General features: G+C 40.4%; 1 protein-coding gene and 2 pseudogenes across 7 annotated transcripts in view; all 3 read left to right on the top strand.

Moving 5' to 3' along the window:
• The window catches only part of LOC148025188 (Pseudouridine synthase family protein), a 174,445-nt gene extending 159,335 nt beyond the window's left edge, over positions 1-15,110 (top strand). For 2 of the 7 annotated variants that reach the window (XM_087694975.1, XM_087694969.1), the window contains 4 exons: positions 13,736-13,814; positions 14,250-14,425; positions 14,522-14,596; positions 14,747-15,110. In XM_087694975.1, coding sequence (XP_087551101.1) covers positions 13,736-13,814; positions 14,250-14,425; positions 14,522-14,596; positions 14,747-14,867 — 451 coding nt within the window. In that variant the 3' untranslated portion in view covers positions 14,868-15,110. Of the gene's footprint in view, positions 1-13,735; positions 13,815-14,140; positions 14,426-14,505; positions 14,597-14,746 lie in introns of those variants that run through there. The other 5 variants (XM_087694972.1, XM_087694971.1, XM_087694970.1 and 2 more) reach the window with 5 other exon arrangements.
• Positions 3,844-4,837, top strand: LOC148025190 (uncharacterized; annotated as a pseudogene).
• Positions 4,910-6,677, top strand: LOC148025189 (uncharacterized; annotated as a pseudogene).
• Positions 15,111-21,344: the final 6,234 nt, after the last annotated feature.

Raw genomic sequence — 21,344 nt, 5'->3', positions numbered from 1 at the left:
CTGACCATAATACTTTGAGCAACTTTTAGTCTGACATGTAAAGGCTAGTCTTGAGATTTCCAGTACATGAACTTGTCATGAATCCGGGAGGTCATCCAATCCAATAAGGCCCGGGGTGCTACCTCCACACCAATAGGGTATCCCAAGTGTCTGGTGATATTTCCCTTTGAGATCACAATTCCATGCCAGCCCAAGGCCTGCAAATCAGTCTCTGTAAAGGATAGAAGTGTAGATTTCTGAGTATTAATATGAAGACCAAATGCCAAAGCAAAAAGATTCCACGCCACCATTACCTGATTAGCATTAGTGCGATCAGCCGTAAGAAACATGAAAGAATCATCTGCCAAAGATTGACCCACAAGCTAAATGGCTGAAATCAAGCCCAAAAACGTTTTCTCAGTTTGCATGCGTATTTTTGCCAAGTAGCAACCTTCTAAACCCAAATTTCAACATTATCCAACCATTAATTTTTTTTTTCAGAAATAAATAGTCTGAAAATTAATTTCATCTCTTCTTACCCTGTCATTTGTAACTTGGAGTGGTCCCCAACCTCTGTTGACCCTTAGACCAGCATTAATTAATTAATTAATTAATTAATGCTAGTCTCTAGTGTCACCACTAATAGTATCACCCAAACATTTGTCCTAGGGTCAAACTGACACCAACTGAATACTAAAGCGTAGTTGGCATAACTTGTCACAACTTTTGCTTTTGACACGCACTACATACTTGGGGTCCTTGGCCTGTTACCATGAAATAATTGCCATGTGCATTACATGTGCTAAACAACCTTGCATATTTGATTAGTAACTTAATCAAATACTACCAACAAGATTAAAGAATTTCAAAATTTCATGTCCCTGTGACACTTCCCATGGGACACGGCTGCTTGAAAGGTCGCAAACCATATTTATTCTTTTTTTAAAAAAAGACAATGAAACAAAAAGTTCCATGTGGTTTCATCCGCCTTTGCAAGACTTCGTAGGCCACTGCATTGGGCAACCGACGAGCACTCTTTGTCCAATGCCCTTTTCTCTCTGAGTGACTACTTGGACTTCCTTAGTAAGATAACCATTGCCTCTATAGTCTTGGTAGGCCACTAGATAGCCAACGTGCACTCTTTGTGTAATGCCCTAGTTGCTTTAGGGTGGGACCTCTTGGGATAAAATGGGATTGAGCTTTTATTCCAATTTCTTCTTGGTTTCATTACAAAAAAGTTTTATTAAACAGGGAGGATCAGCTTTCATCATCTACATCAGGTCGTTGCTCCGACTAGTGGTTGCTTTACTTGGAATTTGTCTCCGGTGGATGATACATATCCAACTAGTAGCTGTTGGATAACTTTGCCCTTGAGCATTTTTTACATTCTCTCATTCATTTACAGCATTAATTCATTTACTTCATAGTTCTATTTCTTCTCTATTTGTCTTTGTGTTTTTGTGTTTTGAGTCTTGCGTTTTGCGTTCAGGGTTTGAGTCTTGCACGCCACTGTTTGAGTCTTTGTGTTTTAGTTGTGGTTGTACTTTGTGTGTTTCTATTGTGTGATGCCATGCCGAGATTGCCTGGATCCTCTAGTGGTGTCTTGATCTAGGCCTCCATCTAGAAGGTTGTGGGTGCTATGCTTTGCATCTCTTTCCTGCTCTAAGGTGACCCCTTCGGGTCATAGTATCCTAAAATGGCATTTCGGGGGCCCTGAAACGAAACTGCCATTTTGGATCAAAGCAAGAACGGGGAAATGCCATTTTGGCACCCTATAGGGGATGGGCAGACCGGTTTTCAGTTTCACCCCTATTTTTTGTGCAACTGTCTCCTCCTCTTACTCAAGCACATTATGTTGGGTGTAAACTCCCATTTATCTAGTGTGTATAAACTTACGGGTGTGGATACACCCTTTACTTGTACCCTAACATATAAATACATTTTTATTCTTTGTGTACCGTGCAACACACTGGTAAACTTTCTCAATTCTCTCAGCTCTTAGCTCTATCACCGCTCATTCCACTCTTGCATTCAGTCAGCACTCCAGCTCAACAAACTGGTATCAGAGCTGTTGGTTACAGTGTTCGCGCTTCCCAACACTGTCACAGGTCACGGGACAAGATCCAGTCATTAGATAGCATTCGACATGTGAGGCAGATCAGGATAGCGTGCAGCAAGTCGAGTTGAGGTAAAAGCGACCAGCACAGGTCCAGTTGAGGTGAAAAGCGACCAGCACAGGTCGTGTGCATCAGGTGCACCAGTGGGCGACCAGATTTGACGGGTCAATGTCAAATGGGACCAACACGGGGCCAATGCAGACACGTGATGCGAGTCAATAGGGCCACGCAGAGGCATTCTATGTCACATGTGGGGTCAATGTGGACAGACAGGCAATGACCAGCCAATAATTCGGTTTTTTTTTTTTTGGGTTGTGAAGTGGGTTATTTTAAGCCCTGGTTCGCGCGTGCAACCACGGTCTTCACTAGTGCATCCTTATGCTCAAAAATTTCTGGGTTTTCCCGAATCTGATGCTAGTCATACATAACAAGACAATCTGACCAAAAAATTGCAGAAATTGCAAACATTGGTTCCATAAAACATGGGGCTTTTCTCATATCAATGAAATTTTTCTTAGCAGAGTCAAGTTTGTTGACATTGGTGCACAATTGACCCGAGAATTTTTGGGGCTTTTGCAAGGTTTTGGCAAAGTTTGCCAATTTCGCCGATTTTATGGTCTTGGAATCATGTATTAATGCAATCGGTGCAGATTTGTCAGTAAAATTTTGGGGCTTTTGCTGAAATTTGAGAATCTTGGCAATAAAAAATGATGTCTGAAATGTACATTGGAAACATTGCTAATGCAATCTTGGTGCTGTAAGCAGTGAGATTCATCTCCCACTTGTGAAATATTGAAGAAATTGCTGAGAATCTTGGTTTCTTTTGTGTATCAGAAGTACTTGGTCACATATGTATGCAGTACATATGTTGGGCAGCTCCCATTGAGTTAATGTATTGCTGAACAGTCATTTTGCAGCAACCTTAGTGATCATTTGCAGATCTAGGATTATTGCAGATGCACTTTTGGTGATACTGCTGAAGTGGGAGTCAGCTGGCAGTTATGTATGCCTTGAGTATATGCTGAAATTTCAGTTATACTGCTGAAAGTCATCAGTTCTATTGCGGTACATGTAATTGGACTAAGCCTTGCTCTCATTGACTGAAATTTTGGGCTGATATTAATTGAATATTCAGCTCATTGTTTGTTGTTATAAATTGCAGTATTGTTCTTTGGGTACATTGCTGAAAAATGGCTGCAAATGCTTCAAGCAGTAGTGACAGTAAATCCCTTCTTGAAATCAAGAGATTTGATGGCAGTGGTTTCAACTTGTGGAAGGACCAGGGTTGCACTCGTATGTCGAACGGACAGGTACGATCGTACCATACGAACCGTACGGTACGTATCTGTACTGTTTCGTATGATATTTTAAGCATGTTTTGGCCACCTATCGTGCGGGACAAGGCGAGCTATCCAGGGAGTTTCCGCGCGAAACGGGCTGGGGAAAAAGACGCAAACTGGACACGATTGATCATTTGCAAGTCTCGACTCTCTCCTCAACCCTCGCTCTTGTCTCCAAGTCTCCAAGGCTGCATCAAGCTCCCATCCCCTCCAAGCTCCCTCTTCCTCTCTCCTCTTCCCCTCTTCTCTTGAGTCTTCCTCCCATCCTCTCTCTTTTTAAAGTTCGTTCTTCTTCCAACTTTCCAAGTTTTCCCGATCCCCTCCCTCTTCAAGGCTCAAGCATCATCTCACTCTCTCCTCTTCCCCCCATCCCCTCCCTCTTCAAGTATCACCGCCGATCGGAGTGACAAGTTTCGACTCTCTCCTCTTCATCGGGCCTCCAGCCTCACCTCGGCACCGTGACATGCGAGAAGCATGAGGCCTTCAAATTGCACGCCATCCATGTGGAGAGGGACACAAAGAAGTCCAACTTCCACAATTGGATATGCAAGTATTGCAAAAAGAGCTACACAAGTGGTGCAACCCAGCTTCTCCAACATCTTTCCAAGACGGGGGGACAAGTCACTCCGTGCAAGTCGATCCCTCAACACATTGCGGACGAGATTCTCGCCAAGATAAGATGAGGATCCACTAGAAGAGGAGGTGGCGGATCGGCGACGGCGGCATCTACATCTATGCCTACTCATGAGGAAGCCTTAAATGTAGGCCTATCTTCGACCGATGCGGGTGAGGCCTCCACCATTGGTGGTACTGACTCCACATCCGCTTCGGGCTCCGGCATTGGCAAAAGGCAAAGGTTAGAGGCTCATGTGGTACTGGAGAGGCAATCCTCTCTCTCAAGCTCCCGGTCATACACGTGGATTGGTTGCCTTTCTTAGAGAAAGGCAACGACAAGCTGATGTTGAGATTGCACGCATGGTGATCGAGTGCAATCTTGCATTCAACATCCTAAAGCATGAGCAATGGGAAAAGATGTTGAGAACTATCGTCAATGTGGGCCCATGTGAAGGATGGAGTGGCGTCTCATACAATGATATGAGGACGAAGAAGATTGATGAAGAGAAGGAGAGGATTGAGAAAGCCCTTGATCCTATTCGGGCCGCATGGACAAAATACGTTTGCTCCATTCTCACCGATGGATGGAGTGACCGTAAGAAACAGGGTATCATCAACATACTTGTTTCATGTCCACTTGGCACATATTTTTTGCAGGCCGTAGACACCGGCAAGAGGGGAAGAAAAACGACTGGCCCATTCATCTACCGCCACATTCGGCAAGCTATCATTGAGGTACACATTGTCTTTTTAAAGTTGCTTTCATTATTCATGAATCATAATTAGAATTTTCAAGTCGTGATTCATGATTCATCTCTCCCCGAAGCTTTTATAATTTGTGCCATGTATGATGTGCTTGTAGGTGGGCTCGTTGAATGTGGTGCAAGTTGTGACCGACAATGCATCCAATTGTCGGCGCATGGGCCGTTTGCTTGAGGCCAAGTTTCCTTCAATCGTGTGGACTCCATGTGCAAGTCATTGTTTGGACTTACTCATGGAGGACATCGGGAAGCTAAAATGGGTGAAGAGGGTGGTACACAAGGCTACATCTGTTGTCACCTTCTTCACGGTGAAGGTGAAGGTGCTTGCGATGTATCACGAGCATAGCAAACTTGAGTTGAAGAAGCCTTCTTCAACTCGGTTTACTTATATGTGATTATTGTTGGAGCGGCTTTATGAGGTGCGGTCCGCCCTATGCCAAACAGTGGTGTCTACTCTATGGAATGAGTGGGATGAGCATGAGATAGAGGAGGTGAAAGCCATGCAGCGGCTGTGCCTTGATGAGTAGTTTTGGCAGAAAGTCCGTGCCATTGTGATTGTCGTGACTCCCTTTTATAGGGTGTTGCGTATGATTGATTGCGAGGGGTCCACCATGGGCCTTCTCGCTCACTTCTTCAGAGCGGCATTGGTGGAGGTACGGGCTTGCATGATGATCACAGATTCTCAGCGTGCATACATCATAGAGATAGCAGGGAGGAGATGGGCATGGATACATAGACCCATCCATGGTTTTGCAGCATTGGTGCATCCGGAATAAGTCGCCGACGATCATGGATGACAGAGAGCTCCGATCAGATCAGCTTGCATATTTGACTTGTGTGATCCCCATAGATGACCAGACCACTAGAGGAGCTTGGATGCTATGTAGATGAGAGAGAACATGTGGCATTTTCTTCTCCCACTCGTTGGAGAAGGGAGTCACTTATAAAGCCTCTATTTTAGTGGCAAAATTTTGGATATGCGCTGGAGACTCTTCAGCCCTTGGCCATGAGAGTCCTTGTGCAAGATTGCTCTTCGGGTGCATGTGAGAGAAACTGGAGTGCCTATTCTCTCATTCTCACGAAGATTCGCAATAGTCTTAGTACAAGATAGTTAGAGCAGCTTTCTCTTGCCGCTCTAACTTGCGCATGATGAAGGCGATGATGAGTATGGATAGCCCAAAGCAAGTAAACACCTAACCATAAAATGATAAGTCAAGTTTAATTTTTAATTTTGTTGGTTTCAACTTATTATAACTTACTTTATAGTATTTATTATACTCAACAATTTAGTATTTATAATCTATTATCTTATGTGCATTGTGTAGGTGAATGTTGATACATTCAAGTTGACGGGCAACACTTGCAAGTGTACATCAGGAGGTCGATGAGGAGGAGAAGCAGATCTTTGCAGAGCTCTATAGAGAGCTCATAGCAGCAGACATCCGTGACACTCGTAGTCAGCATGCTCGTGGGCGAGGAGTTCGAGTTGCCAGCAGGGGCATGGTCATTCGACGTCCTCCGAGATTGACGAGGGAAAGTTCAGGTGGTTTGCAGACATCTATGAGGTGGGGCTCTAGTAGCTCTCGTCCAGTTTCTGACGACGACATTTCCCCCTTGCCTACAGTTGGACCGTCATTGCCTAGGGAGCCATCATTTGATGATGATAGTAACCTTATCAGTGAGGATGAGTATGAGAGTGCCTCATCATTCGATGACGAGGAGTCATCTTCAAACTCTCTTGATAAGCACTCAGATGATGATGATGATGATGATGATGATGATGCTGATGATAGTGATGCCTCATGAGTCATCCTAGCCTCTAGGCCTTAGCTCTCTCGAGTCTCACCTTTTTGTATCTACTTAGTACTATCACTGATGGTTGTATCCAGTTTCACTCATTGATGATTGTATGATGTATCCAGTACACTGTACCGTTCGGCATTGCCCGCATGTTTGCTACTCGCGTGTGATTGTGAGGGCTTTTTACCGCATGTATTCAGCATATTTTGTAATGACACTGCTAGTTTCACTTTAAACATGTATTCTATTATTTATAGTTTTTAAAAAAATGAAGTTAATTTTTTTTTCGTACTAATATCGTACCATACCTTATAAAATCTTATTTTATCATACCATACCGTATCGTACTTTTCATACCTGACAACTATGGGAAGTACAGATGCAAGGCATTTTGTTTCTCAAGGATTGTGATGATGCTCTTTTGGAAGTTAAGCCTGCAACTATGATAAATGAGCATTGGGCTAGACTCAACAAGAAGGCCATTGCATACATTAAAATGGTTGTATTTGATGATGTACTTATGGACATTAAGCGTCTCAATACAGCTTATGCCATATGGAAAAAATTAATGGACACTTGTGAAAATACAACTCCAGTAAATCAAGTGTATCTCATGCGCAAGCTTGTAAACATGGAGTTGGATGAGTCTAAGCCAGCATCGGAGCATTTGAGTGCTTTCACAAGGATTTTGAGCCAATTGCAAGACATGGTTTGTAGCCCTTCCATAATAAATTGAAGGCCATTTTCTTGTTGATGATTTTGTCTGTTAGCTGGGAGTCTTTGGTTGTCTCATTGAGCAACAACCCTGCTTCAACCTTCGATGGTGTTAGGGGCTCTGTTCTCAATGAGGAGATTAGAAGAATTTTTAGAGAAGAAAGCAATGGTTTAGCTTATCATCTTAGAGGCAGGTCAGAAAAGAGGGATAATGAAAGAAATAAAGGCAAAAGCAGGAGTAAAAGTAAGGGCAAACATTAGGATATGACCTGCTATCAATGTGGATGTAAAGGGCATAAAAAGTCTGATTATCGCTAATACAAGAAAAAGCAAGAAAGAAAGAAACATCAAGGAAAGAAAAAAAAGGATAATAGCTCTTTCTCAAAAGAAGTTGCAAAGGCAAATGTTGCATCTAGTGTGGTCATTGAAAAACTCTCTGATGGTGGAGAGATACTTGTTGCACCTCATGTAATGATGCAGATATTATGGTAACAGCAGGTGATATGCACATCACTAAAAAGGAGGTGATTTATGCTTTACTTTCAACTCATGATGGGCTGTCTTAATCATGGATAGTGGACAATGGTGCCTCTTTTCATATCACTCCCTCTTTGGAGTAATTTTCTAAATACACTTCAAGTTGCCTAGGCAAGGTTTACTTGGCCAACAATTATGCACGTGAAATATATCAAAAGATGACGTACCAGTGAGACAGTAGGGTTGGCGGAAAGGAACACTGAGTGAACTCGGCAAACATGGAGAAGATAAGAGAAGAGAAGAGAGAAGAAACTCTGATGAATGGAATGATGAAGTTCTAAATCATGGAGTAAATGTAATACAAGGGAACAAGGGTGCCGTAGCACAAGGAAGATGATGAAGACAGCCACGAACCACGAACCGCAATGTCCTAAAGGGGTGTGAGGGTAGTGGAGAGGTTAGAGAGAAGAGGTGACGGACTGAATGAATCAGCCGTGAAGAATGAGTAAGAGAGTGGCCTATAAATAGGCACAGTTAATCTAGGATGGCGCCCCTTTTTGGGGCTGCAAACCCTAAACGCAAAACGCAGAAACACAAAAACACAAAGTACGGGTGAAGGGTGAAGGGTTTCTCAACAAAATAGAGGGTGTAGATACCATTTACTTGGCCCTTGAAAATGGCCAAGAGCTGATATTATATGATGTCAAATATATATCCTGGCATAAAGAAAATTCTACTATCAGTTGGGCAGCTTGATGCAAGAGGGTATTTTACTATCTTTGGTGCATCTTGGCAGGTCCACAAGGGCTTTATGCTGATTGTTGAAAAGGCAGCAACAAGGAAACTTTGTATTATTTGCATTGTAAAGCATTACTTGGCAAGTTTTTGGCTATGGCTTAAGTTCATTCACAAATGGAATTTTGGCACAAAAGACTTGGCCATATGAGCTAGAAGAAAGGCCTTTAGGTTCTCTCATCTTCAAGGAGATTTGATGTAAAAGGCTCTAGTCTTGACTTTTGTAATGATTGCATATATAGAAAACATGTGAAGTCTCCTTACTACTCTGGTGTTGTTAAGAAGTCCAATGCGCTTGACTTAGTACATTCAAATGTGTACACTATGCGTGTTAATTCACATGGGGATGCACGGTACTTCGACACTTTTATTGATGATTTTAGTAGAAAGTCATGGTTGTATGTATTAAAGAGCAAAAAGGAAGCGTAGGATGCTTTTAAAAAGTTTCATGCTTTTGTTAATACACAGAAAAGGCTTAAGTTAAAAGCTATAAGAATGGATAATGGGAGCAAGTATATTTTTTATGAGTTCAAAAGGTTTTGTGAGATGTATGGCATTAAGAGAGAGTTGACAGCCCCTTACAATCTTGCATCAAATGGCGTGGCTGAAAGATATAATCATGCACTTTGTGAGAGAGTCAGAAGTATGTTGTCCACAGCTAATCTCCCGCAGCAGTTTTGGGGAGAGGCTCTTAAAACTGCAGTTCATGTGTGCGATCGCTCTCCCCATCATGCATTGGAAAATGGCATTCCTAAAGAGGTTTGGTCTGGCAAACCTGCTTCATATAACCATTTTCCTGTCTTTAGTTGTGATGCCTTTTGATGGTGAAAATGATCATCAACCTATTGTGCTACACCTAGGAGATATTGGACAGCAAATTGATGCACATGATGGAATAGGACAGCAACAAGAACATGCTGAAAACAGGTTACAGCAGCAAGAAAATATTGAAAACCGGCCACCAAGTGATGGTGTGCACATACCTAAGGATATAGACCCATTGGCTATTAATACTATAGATCATTGGGTAAGAAGGTTTACACATGTTAGAAGGTAAGCCATAGAGATTTTAGCCATCTTTGGATTGCATTTTATTGATTGATGAAGGTGAGCCTTTGACATTTAAAGAGGCACATTCATGTGAAAAGAAGAGAAAGTGGGAGCTTGCTATGCAGGAAGAGATGAAGTCTCTGTATGTGAATAACACATGGGAGCTTGTACCTTTGTCCAAGGATAGGAAAGCCATTTCTATTAAATAGGTTTATAAGGTGAAATGTATTGATGGGATGCCCAAATACGAGGCACGTTTGGTTGCTAAGGGCTATACACAGAAGGAAGGCATAGACTTCCAGAAGGTTTTTTCACCAGTGGTGAAGATGACTACGGTCCATGTTTTGTTTGCTCTCATTGCGTCTTGGGATTTAGTGTTGGATCAGATGGATGTGGAGATTCCTTTTCTTCATGGTGACTTGGATGAAGAGATGTATATGAAACAACCCAAAGGTTTTGTTATTCCAAGGAAAGAGCATTTAGTTTGTAAGCTGAAACACAGCTTATATGGGCTGAAATAGGTCCCTAGACAGTGGTATAATAAGTTTGATACTTTTATGCTCAGCCATGGATTCAAACGCAGCCATGCAGATCACTGCTTATACACTAAGAAGGCTAAAGATGGAAGCCTTATTGTGCCAGTTTTATATGTGGATGACATGCTGATTGTAGGAAAGCATAAGAGTACTTTACATACTCTTAAAAGGCAGCTGAGTTCAGCCTTCTCAATAAAAGATTTGGGAGTAGTTGAACACATTTTGGGCATGCGCATTAAAAGAGAGAGGGCAGCACTTGTTGTTTCTCTCACAAGACAAGTACATCAACAACGTACTTGACAGATTTAATATGGCTGATGCTAAGCCTCTTGGTGGCAGGTGTGCCTTTACCACCATATACAAAGGTTAGCAAAGATGATTTCCCAAAAGATGATGCAACTACTACTGTAATGAAAGGCATACCTTATGCATCAGCTTGTGGTTCTTTGATGTATGCCACTGTTGCAACTCGTCCAGACATTGCTCATGCAGTGGGAGTTGTTAATAGATTTATGTCTAACCCTAGCAAACTACATTGGGAAGCAATGAAATGGATCTTTAGATACTTAAAAGGTACATAAGACAAGTGCATATGCTATGGAAAGGGTACATTACAACTGCAAGGATTTTGTGATTCGGACATGGCAGGAGATCTTGACACTAGAAAGTCTACCAATGGGTATGTCTTTACTTTGGCTGCTAGAGCTTTTTCTTGGTGTTCAAGGTTGTAAAAAATTGTAGCACTGAGTACTACAAAGGCTGAATATATTTCAGCCATAGAAGCTTCTAAAGAAGCTATTGGGCTTGGCTGTTTTGTCAAGGATTTTGGTCTTCTTCAGATACTCTAATGCTTGGTTGTGATAGCCAGAGTGCAGTATGTCTGGCTAAAAATGCCATGTTTTATGCACGTACCAAACACAAAGAATGTTCAGTATCATTTCATTCGAGAGGTCTTGGATGATGGCCTTGTCACATTGACTAAGGTCAAAACCCAAGATTACCCTGCAGATGTTCTCACTAAAAGCCTTGCAAAGGTCAGCATGAGCATTGCATTCAACTAGTGGAAGGTGGATAGTTTAAAGAAACCACTTCGGGCCTCTAAGTGGGAGGTTGTTGGGTGTAAAGCCCCTTTGGGTATAAACTCCCATTTATCCCGTGTGTATAAACTTATGGGTGTGAACACACCCTTTACTTGTACGCTAACATATAAATACATTTTTATTCTTTCTGTACCGTGCAATACACTGATATACTCTTACTCGATTCTCTCAGCTCTCAGCTCTATCACTGCTCATTCCAGTCTCGCATTTAGTCAACACTCCAGCTCAACACATTACTATCACCACCACCACCACCGCCACCACCTCCTCCTCCTTCTCCTCCTCCTCCTCCTCCTCCTCCTTCCTTTCTTCCTTTCTTCTTCTTCCCTCCTCCTTCTAGGTTCTCCTTCATTTTTTCTAAGTTTTTTTTTTTCACTATCTTCAATATTCCTTTATTTTTAAACTTCTTTGCGAATTCCTATTTGGCATTACCTTATCAAAGCGCTAAATCTATTTTGGAGGTATGTCAATCCAATCAAGGGATACCAGGGTCGTCAAAGTCGGATGAGAAGATAGTGCATGGATCCTCAGAATCATCCAAACGAGTCATGACTCGTGGACTCTAGAAACTAGAGTCATGAGTCATGATACCTCAGGAGTCAAGAATCAGTTTAGCATTGGAGTTGTTAGTTACCAATCACCAGTGGCATTACACATGTCACATGCACATGATGATATTGATTGTTCATTGATGTTGATAGTTATTACTCAGTAGTTACTCGTACTTAGCGTCGATTGGACTTTGGACAGATTATTCACATCACATAGTTACATGTATCTTGATTTTTCTTATTATGCATCTTGGTTCCACCATTATTGATATTAGCATTTAGATGATTCGTGAGTCATAAAGTATAATTAATTTTACTGTTTAAAGTTTTGAAATTTGTCTTAGCTGTGTCAAGCTGTCTTAACCATTGAGTCTTCACTCATGACACATGTAATGAATCTTGATTTTGATCTTATGACATAAAGACTCAAAAGTTTTGTATAAAATTTGTATACATGTTGCAGGATCGATATATTTACATATCCATGTAATAGCACATTTATTTTAGTGTACAATCCAAAGGGCCATTTCCCCGTTTCCAAAATTTGGCCAAAACTCCAAAACTCTGGTTTTTCCAGCTTCCCTTTCCCCCGTTTCTGAAACTCCCCCGTACTATACTTGGGGTGGCTAAAGGGATCCAAGTACTCACTGTTCATCTTTGTCTAGAGTTGCTGCTGCTTTGAAGAAGCTATTGAGAGTGTGTTGGCTTGTGTTGGGCCTGGCTCAAGTCCCCCATCTTGATTGTAGCATGTGATCTTGATGTCTGCACAACTCGATGAGGAAGAGCCTAAGGCATTGCAGGTCTGAGAAGTCCATCACTCTGGACAGGGGGCCAAAACTATCCTGAAAGATGCAATGGAGTCGCTCCTCAGATCTCATTGTATACTAGGTATTGACATATATAGTACATGGTCTTTGGCTCCAACTGGCATAGCTGGCAAATCTGATTCTTGAGAGTAAGGGGGCAGGTGTTCATAGCAACAGGAAAGGATAATGCACATGCATGAGCCAAGCCTGCGTGTGGATTATTGGGCTGTGTTGTCAAGCACTGCTGTAAAAGAGGTCACATTAGGGCGAGCTGCTAGGGAAAAGCAAAAGGGAAGAAAGAGTGATTGAAAAAGGGAAAATCTAAGTGTGCCCTGTGCTGATTGATATGACACTCTCAGACATTCTTCTTGCTTTGTCTCCACACGCTAGAATTTTTGGAGGTACTTGCTATAAGATATTAGAATCAACTTTGATGCAAGGGTGATAGAGATGTCCGCTCAAGCTACATTCAGACCGAAGAGGTTAATGAAAACCATAGAAATTCAGCCTTCTTAGTCAAGTGCTGACAAAGGATTGTGTTTATCACATCTGTGCCCACTAAAAGAAGGGGTTGTTCAACATTCACATCGGCTCTGAAACCCAGGAGAATGGGTAAAACATCTACTTTTCTTGAAGATACTTCAATCGCTCTCAAAGATAGAAAATTGAGGTTTTTTTTTGGCAACGGTGTGATGAAACCTTTATCCTGGCTTCTGTGGGGTTTACAGGTCTTCAATTGAAGCTTCCTGTCAAAGGTTTTAGAGCTTTTAGGTCCTATAGAGAGAAGGATAAGGAAATGATCCTATTAAATTTGGCGTGTAATTGATTGGCAAGGATAACAAAATGGTTCTACTTCTCTGGTGTGCCATTGATAATGTTGTAGATACTTCCCAGTCTCATAGTGAAGCATAAAGGGACCGTTCACTTATTTGGTGTGTTATTGACAAGGATAGTCTCAGACAGGATTTTGGTGGGTTTATTTCATTTCGTGGTATCATTGTTGTAAGGACTTCAGCCTTTGATGTATGCACTGTTAAAAAGATGCAGTATTTTTCAGGGTCGGTCTGAAGGAACCTGAGCTTTGTGTGAAACAGGTATAAAGTGACAGAGGTACTCATAAATGGTGGTTCTGCTCTCGTTGAATGGAAATTGGAAACGGGCAGAACTCATCAGGTGAAGAGACATCTTTCCATTTTGTCGGATTATACAGACTCTGCCAAAGTTTTAAGAAACTTATTTTAGTGGCTAGAAACAAATAGATTTCTAAGCTAGATGTTCAATCTTGTGCTATGTCCTGCAAGGTCAGTGCTATCTGTAATGATAGTCACTAAGAACATATTAATGACTCCTTCAGTGTGGCATTTCTTAGGTCTTTTACTAGGTGCTCGACACATAGATATTAACACCTAGACAAGTTAATATGATGATAGAGAATGATAGCTAGATAATATGCAAAAGTAGGCCAGAAAAATGATAGAGAATGTCGGATCTCATTGCAGGATATTGTCAATGGTTTGGCTTTAGAAATCGGATGCCATCAAAGCATTTTTTGTGAGCGATTCTGTCAGGCTAAAACCCCTTTTCTCTTGGATGTGTACCACTGTCCAGATTAGGGTTCATGCCCAACATCTAGGCCATCCTTTGCTTGGGGACCAGACATACGGAGGTACGAAACACGCAGCTCTTGCTTGCATGCTTCCTAAGGTTCCATCATTCGCTCATGCATCACTGCGGCGGCTTGTCAGTCAGCTCGAGAGGCCTTGTCTTCATGCTGCTACTCTAAGGTTCTCTCTCTCTCTCTCTCTCTCTCTCTCTCTGTAATGGGTAATTGTATTAAGAATGTACAAGAGTCGTGATTACACAGTGACTGATGTATTAAGAATGCACAAGAGCCACACGATTATACAGAGTGACAGAAGAGATTCGCAACACGCCAGGGAGCCAGATCATCCTTGGTAAGAAAACCCCCATACTTGATGGTTCTCAGCTGTCCCTCTGTCACCCCCCCGCCCCCCCCACAACAAGCTTTTGCGTTGTCCGGATGATGATGTTAAATCTGGTTTTTGTATGTAAGCTAAATCAGTCCATCGCTTGTGCGGTGACAGTTTTATTCACCCCTTAACGGGCAAGGAGATGATGTTTACGAGCCCTTTACCCAGTGATTTTGAAGACGTTTGGCTGCAGCTCCAGAAGCTTACAACTACCTCCTCCATACAACAACAGTAACTAATGAGCGCCCCTCCGCCCCCTCCCAAAAAATCATCTCATGACTGCATTTTGTATTCCGTTTTATTCATTTAATACTGAAATAGAACTTTAATTAAAGACTTTCTTACGATGCCAACTTTAACTATCTAAAGAAGGCCAAAGCAGGGCTTTAAGGCTCAAGCCATGCAATACTATTGAAGTAGTAAATTATAGTTCTTTGAAGTATTTACAAATATGAGCATTTTGTCGATGTTCATTCAACATTTGCTTTGACATTCGGAAAAGAGAAGCCTGGGTTGTATGCACAAAGGTTTATTATTGCATAACATAACATATTATCCCTAGGTTGTATGCACAAAGGTTTATTGAGACAAGCACAAGAGATGTCTAGGTTGTATACACATAGGTTTATTATTGCTTAACATAACATTTTATTCCAAGGGTCTCATTACATCTTATGCATCAAAGTTTTTGCTCACATTTATGTTAGCATGGTCCCAAGTAAGTATTCAATGAGGACAAGAAGAGTCCACAATTTTAGAAAGTTTTATATTTCACCATGCAATAATAATAAGTTGATTATATTGACAAGACATACAATATTGGCTTTAGACTCGTGCACTTTGGGAAGATCTCAATTAAATATTTGCAATATTTAACTTTATATTTTGCTCCTATGGTATTGAAAGAGACTTATATGCCATCATATTATACTTGAATAACATATCCAAGCCATGTAAATCGCCTTTGGGACAACCATATACCATCTCCACATCAAATCGCCTCGATATCGAGAAAGTACCTGAGCTCACCCATGTCATCATATCATACTTGGATAACATATCTAAGCCATATAAATAGCCATTAGAATAGCCATATACCATCTCCACATCTAATCGTCTCGATACCAAGAAAGTACATTAGCTCATCCAAATCATTTATCATAAACTTTTGCTTCAAAAGGTCATTGACATTAGCAGTCCCACTACCACTATTACATGTAATGCATTTGATTGTATCTAAATGAGGCTTCTTAGGTACTTGCCTAAATTGACTAAAAAGTATAATAGCATAGTTCAACTTTGGCCTTGTGATATTCATGTAGATTAAATTTCCTACTATTTTCTTAAACATAATAGGGTCTTCTATCTATGCAAATCCTTCTATACAGAAACCTCATGTTGACAAAAGCTATGATTTAAGAAAAGTGTCAAATTGAAGGAGGAAACTATAAGCGATAGAAAGATGGAGAATAGTCATGATGGCAAGTTTTACATTTTAGTTATAATTTGTGCAAAATTTGTGTCAAATCAAAAGGTGATTGTCTAATGGATTGTCTAATGGTTATGAAAAGTATAGTTAGTATTATAAGAAAATAAATAAAAATGTAACATCGGAATATATTGCTTGTTTTTATATGGTTGAGTTGGACAATTCTCTAGCCACACAAGAATTTCAAAATATGAATTGGTTGGAGTGGGATACATGGGAATAATTTAATTGAGAAAGTTAAATAAGTGAAATGCAACTCAAATATTGGAAAAAGCAGATGGTAGATTTGTGGGGTAAAATAGTTAGCATACATTATGTGTGTGTGTGTTTATTAGGTATTGTAAAACATAAAAGTAACTTGAGGAGGCTCCAGGAGTTCATATCTATATGCGGAAAGCATGATGTCATGTGTTAAGGCAAAATAATATTTGATAAAAACTAATAAAAATCATTGAAAAGTTAAAAAAGGTACCGCTCAAATCATCATGTGCACAAATCTAGGGCTATATCTATTTTCTATAAAAAGACCATGACACGTGACTATCAAAACATTTTGAAATTGTTGATGTCCAAGTAAGTGGACTCCACAACAATGACATGTTAAAGTGAAAGCTTTCTTGAGTTTTTGGTTTTAAAAGTACTTGATATACCTTGCAACCTCCTTCAGCACACACTCCTTCCTAAAAGTTTTTATGGGTCTTCCTTTATGGCTTAGGATCTCCCATCTATGTCTCACCACTCGAAGCCTTGCATCCTCCTAGCTAAGGCTTCCTCCTTGCCTCCAATCATCATGAAAAAAGTTGACAATGTCCTCATGAAGCAAGTATTAGGCAATTGAATCTCACTCCTTTCTAAGAGTACCTTACGGGTCTCCCCTTACGGCTTAGAATCCCCCATCTATGTCTCACCTCTTGAAGCCTTACATCCTCCTAGCTAAGGCTTCCTCCTTATCTTCAATCGTCATGAATGAAGTTGACAATGTCCTCATGAACCAAGTAGTAGGCAATTGAATCTTTATCCATGCATCCCAAGTTTGTAAATGTGATACCAAGTAGTCAATGTGGTTGACTCAATATTGTGGTAGTATCATATCAACAAGTCGATGTATGAGGTGATTATCTTAGAGTTGATATGGAATGAAGAGCTAACATCCATGTTGTGTATTGGTTTGGATCGTGGAAGTTTATCATGAGAGAACATGATATAAGGTTTGTCAAATGGATATACTTGTGACTAACCATGGTGCATCCAAATAGCTATGTTTTTAGGACAATTGATATGGCTCAATGTGGCTCTCAAAGGCCCATCACCCTCATATCATGAAGATATCTTATAAGTTTCAAGGAACCAACATTTTCTAACTCCTCACAGTATGGCAAGAGATTAAATAATATACAGCTAAAAAGGACATAATATTTATTTTATGAGACGTAATGTACTTCTAAAAGAACTCTATAACCTCATTTTTCTATTTACACGACTTCATAACAATCAAAAGTATGGAAATGTCCATGTAAAATTGCTTTCTTCTTTCCCTTCTTTTTCTTTTTCTTCTTCTTCTTCTTTTTGTTTTTGACTGACACGCATGGCTTAATAGTCTTAGTAACTTTGTCACTTTCATGTGCCCATTAGGTGTTTCCCTTTTGGATTCCTTAGGGACCAATTTACTTTGTGTTGTTTGATTAAATGTGTTGTTTCATGGTATCATTGTTGTAAGGACTTCAGCCTCTCTTCCTGATACTTTGTGAAGCATATTTGCCAGATAGCATTCAATAATTGGATATCACATCAACTTCTTTTTGGCACTTGTAGATGCTAGTAGATTATTGAGCACATATATGCTTGCCAATTATCTCAACAACTATGTATAGCTTGATGATGATGAAATAGAAATGGTTCGTGGTTCTCTCTTAGATGACATGGTCTTCAAAAAACAAGTATCCAACAAGAAAATGTAAAAAATGAGCATCCCAATCTATTATTTCAACACCCCACTAATCTATTGTTTCAATACCCTAAGTTTTCAAACCTATGGCTATAGAGTTTTTACAATGTGTAGACTAGCCTTTAGGGAGTATTTGATTCTCTTTCTATGCAAATCTTTTAGCATTTAGAATTAATTAGGAGCTTCCCTAATACACAAGGCTTAGGCTCATCAAGGGCTTTGAACCAATTTTTCTTATGTTAATCATATATTTCATGCAATCAAGATTTTCATAATTTGCCACCTCTTAGAAATATCAAGTCAATGTAGCCTCAAGGATAGACAATGTTTTACTTATGTGATGCTTTTTTAAGCATCTTGATGCTATCTTTAAACTAGACTATGGAGCACTAAAAATAATGAAGTAAAGTTAGGTATGAATTGTTTATTAGACATTGGTCTTTGTAGGCTATGGTTGTCGTGGATTTGAGCTTGATTTAAAGGATTCAATGGTGGCCTTTACACTTGTCAAACTTGGGTCAAATCAAGCTCTTGAAGTCGACTTTATTGTGAATATGGAGAAGTAGCTTGAGATTTGAGCCATGTTTAGTTGCTTGGGTATGGAGAATTGAGCTAATGATGTAGTTGGCAAATGGCGATGGTAATTAGAGGCTACAGTAATGTGCACGTTTTGATACCATATTAAAATCTAGATGAAAGAGAAAATGAGAGAGATTTGATTAAAATGCACACACTTAGCTTGGCATTAACCATAATGCCTTTGAATAGGATTCGATTACAACCTATGTGCCTCAATGTGGCTTGGGCAAGGCCACCCCAAAATCATTTTTGTGAATGGGAGTTCACTCATGTAGCAACTCCATGTCCTTTGATTGGGATTGAGTTGATCTCACAAGTGTATAGTGCCACATAATTGCTCATATTAATCGAGAGTGCTAGCATTCTACCATTCTAAGGTTAATGTACCCTTGTTTCTCTAAGAATCTAGCCATTTGTATCAAATCTCACAAATGGTTGGATACTAACAACCATCTTAATAAGCTAGAAAGTTTTGTTGGTTCATCAGGGATCAGTTAGTAATAGTAATAGACTGTGAACATCATGATAGCAAAGTGTGGAAGAAAGTAGCAACATTGAAGGTTCAAGCATCCCATAAGCAAGTAGCCTCATGAATAGGACTCTTGTCATGATAAGGGCATGAATTCACCTAACTTTCCTAAGTATTGAAGTCAAGTTATACATTTGGTATGCTTTTAAGATTAGCTAGTAGTGGTCTTGTACTTTAAAGTGCCAAAGAAAACACTTAATGTTGAATTCGTTTTCATATTCATTTTTATATGAAGATCATTTGCTAAATGGTCAATGCAAGTTTTTAGTTTCATTTATGAATATAAATTAATCAATCAATATCTAAAAATATTCTTGTACAATTAAACTAGTGCGAAAATGAGCATTTATTAACCCCGATATAAACAAAAGTGAAAAGTGCAAAGAAAGCAAAAGAAAATAAAAAAGACACGACAAAGCAATAAAAAGTAACCTAACAAAAAAAAATAGAAAAAAGCCAAATGCGTAAGCAGCAAACTTAAAAGAGTGTCTGACTCCCTCCAATGCAATTTGTAAAAGTGGATGAGCATGGGTGAAGGAACAATGTAAATATGAAGGAAAAAGAAAAAGAGGATCTAAGCTAAAATGGGTAGTCATGTAAAAAAAGGAATGGGTGCCCAAGGGGGGTAGGGCATGTATAAAAAGCAAAAAGTGAATGAAGAAGCTCATTCTTGTATATGGTTTCTCTTGTCTTGTGTGGCAATGGGGCTTGGAGCTTGAAGCTTGAGAATTGAGCTTACTTGGGCTTGCACCTTGGATCATCATGGAGCTACTAGAGAGCTTGTGGAAAGAGGCAACTCGATCAGGCATGAAGGTAAGCTCGCTACACTCGTAGATGTGAGAGTGCATACAGGTACGTGAGAGGTAGCCATTGCACTTGGCTTGAAACACTTGAAACAATAAGAGGTCTGCGGGTCTTGGCGGTTGAGCAAGAGCTCCTGTATTTTGGTTCCATTGTTGGGACCACTGATTCAAGCTTTGAATATTTACGCGCTCCAAATTAGCCCATTGGAGTAGGGTTTACCTTGAATAGATACTTGAGATAGGTAGAAAGCGAGGGAGTCGGATGGCATTCGATCTCTTTTGCAAGTAACTTATTTGATTTTAAGGTTTAGGCAAGTAGGTTGGATTATAAGTGTTTACTTATGATTTGGATGCATTTAGGTAGGGAAAACTTAGGAAAAATAGGAAAACAGACAATAGGGTTACTGTTGTAAAATAAGGTGAAACAGGGAGAAAAGGGGACATCAAGGCATTAAGAGAGAAAATAGAAAATAAGGGGAGTGGAAGACTGAAGAACAAGGGGTTTAAGAGGTAGAGAGAGCAAGGGGGAGCTCATTTCTACACTCAAGGTTTGAGAGAGAGAGAGAGAGAGAGAGAGAGAGAGAGAGAGAGAGAGAGAGAGAGGGATAGGTTTGTTGCAAGGTAACAGGGAGGCAAGGAAAGCTTCGATTCGTGCAATGGGATGCATTCACAGGCTATAGCTGAGTTGGTTTGATTGCTAACCCCTTGTTGTTTGATCCTGGAGCTTGCCAGCAGCGGCTAGGCGGAACCATCGTAAGCGTAGCACCAAAAATTCAAAAGATATGCGTCTGTCATCGCTGCCATAGTCTCGATGGACAGTTCAATTTTTAGAATAAGACTGTCTAATTGCCCAAAATTCATTTGATTTTCATAATCGAAGGCATCGAATCGTCCGATTTGACAAACCTTCACTAGCCTAAAAATCGAATAGCTTTGACCATCCAACGCAGATAAATCGGACTCAGTTAGTCTAGAATCGAATGTTCGATTTTAGGAATTGGACCAAAACGTGCAAATCAAGCAGGAAAGCAAAACATTAGTTTCTTGCAGATTCTGTCTTTCTCATACCTTGTAGGGGGTCAAATCCTAGCTGTAGGACACCCAAGTAGGTCCCCATGCGAGTAGGTAGGACAATAGAGTTAATTGACTCGCGGATTGAGACCCAACAGTCCAGGAGCGAGTGCGATCACTGACCATGTCCCAATAGAGGCCTGGACTGACAACCTGAACCCACTACCCTTGAGACCACACATCAATCGTGCAATATGGACCCTAGAATGGACCCCTACGAGTGGCCGCCACTTGTACGGGAGAGTTAGCACTATCAAAGTGCAGCGATGTGGAAGCGTAGGACAAAGACTAAGAGA

Source organism: Lygodium microphyllum, chromosome 15 (assembly GCF_053477565.2).
Source record: "Lygodium microphyllum isolate KBCC chromosome 15, Lygodium_microphyllum_v1.1.10, whole genome shotgun sequence".
Taxonomy (NCBI): domain Eukaryota; kingdom Viridiplantae; phylum Streptophyta; class Polypodiopsida; order Schizaeales; family Lygodiaceae; genus Lygodium; species Lygodium microphyllum.
This window is presented reverse-complemented; position numbering and strand designations above follow the sequence as displayed.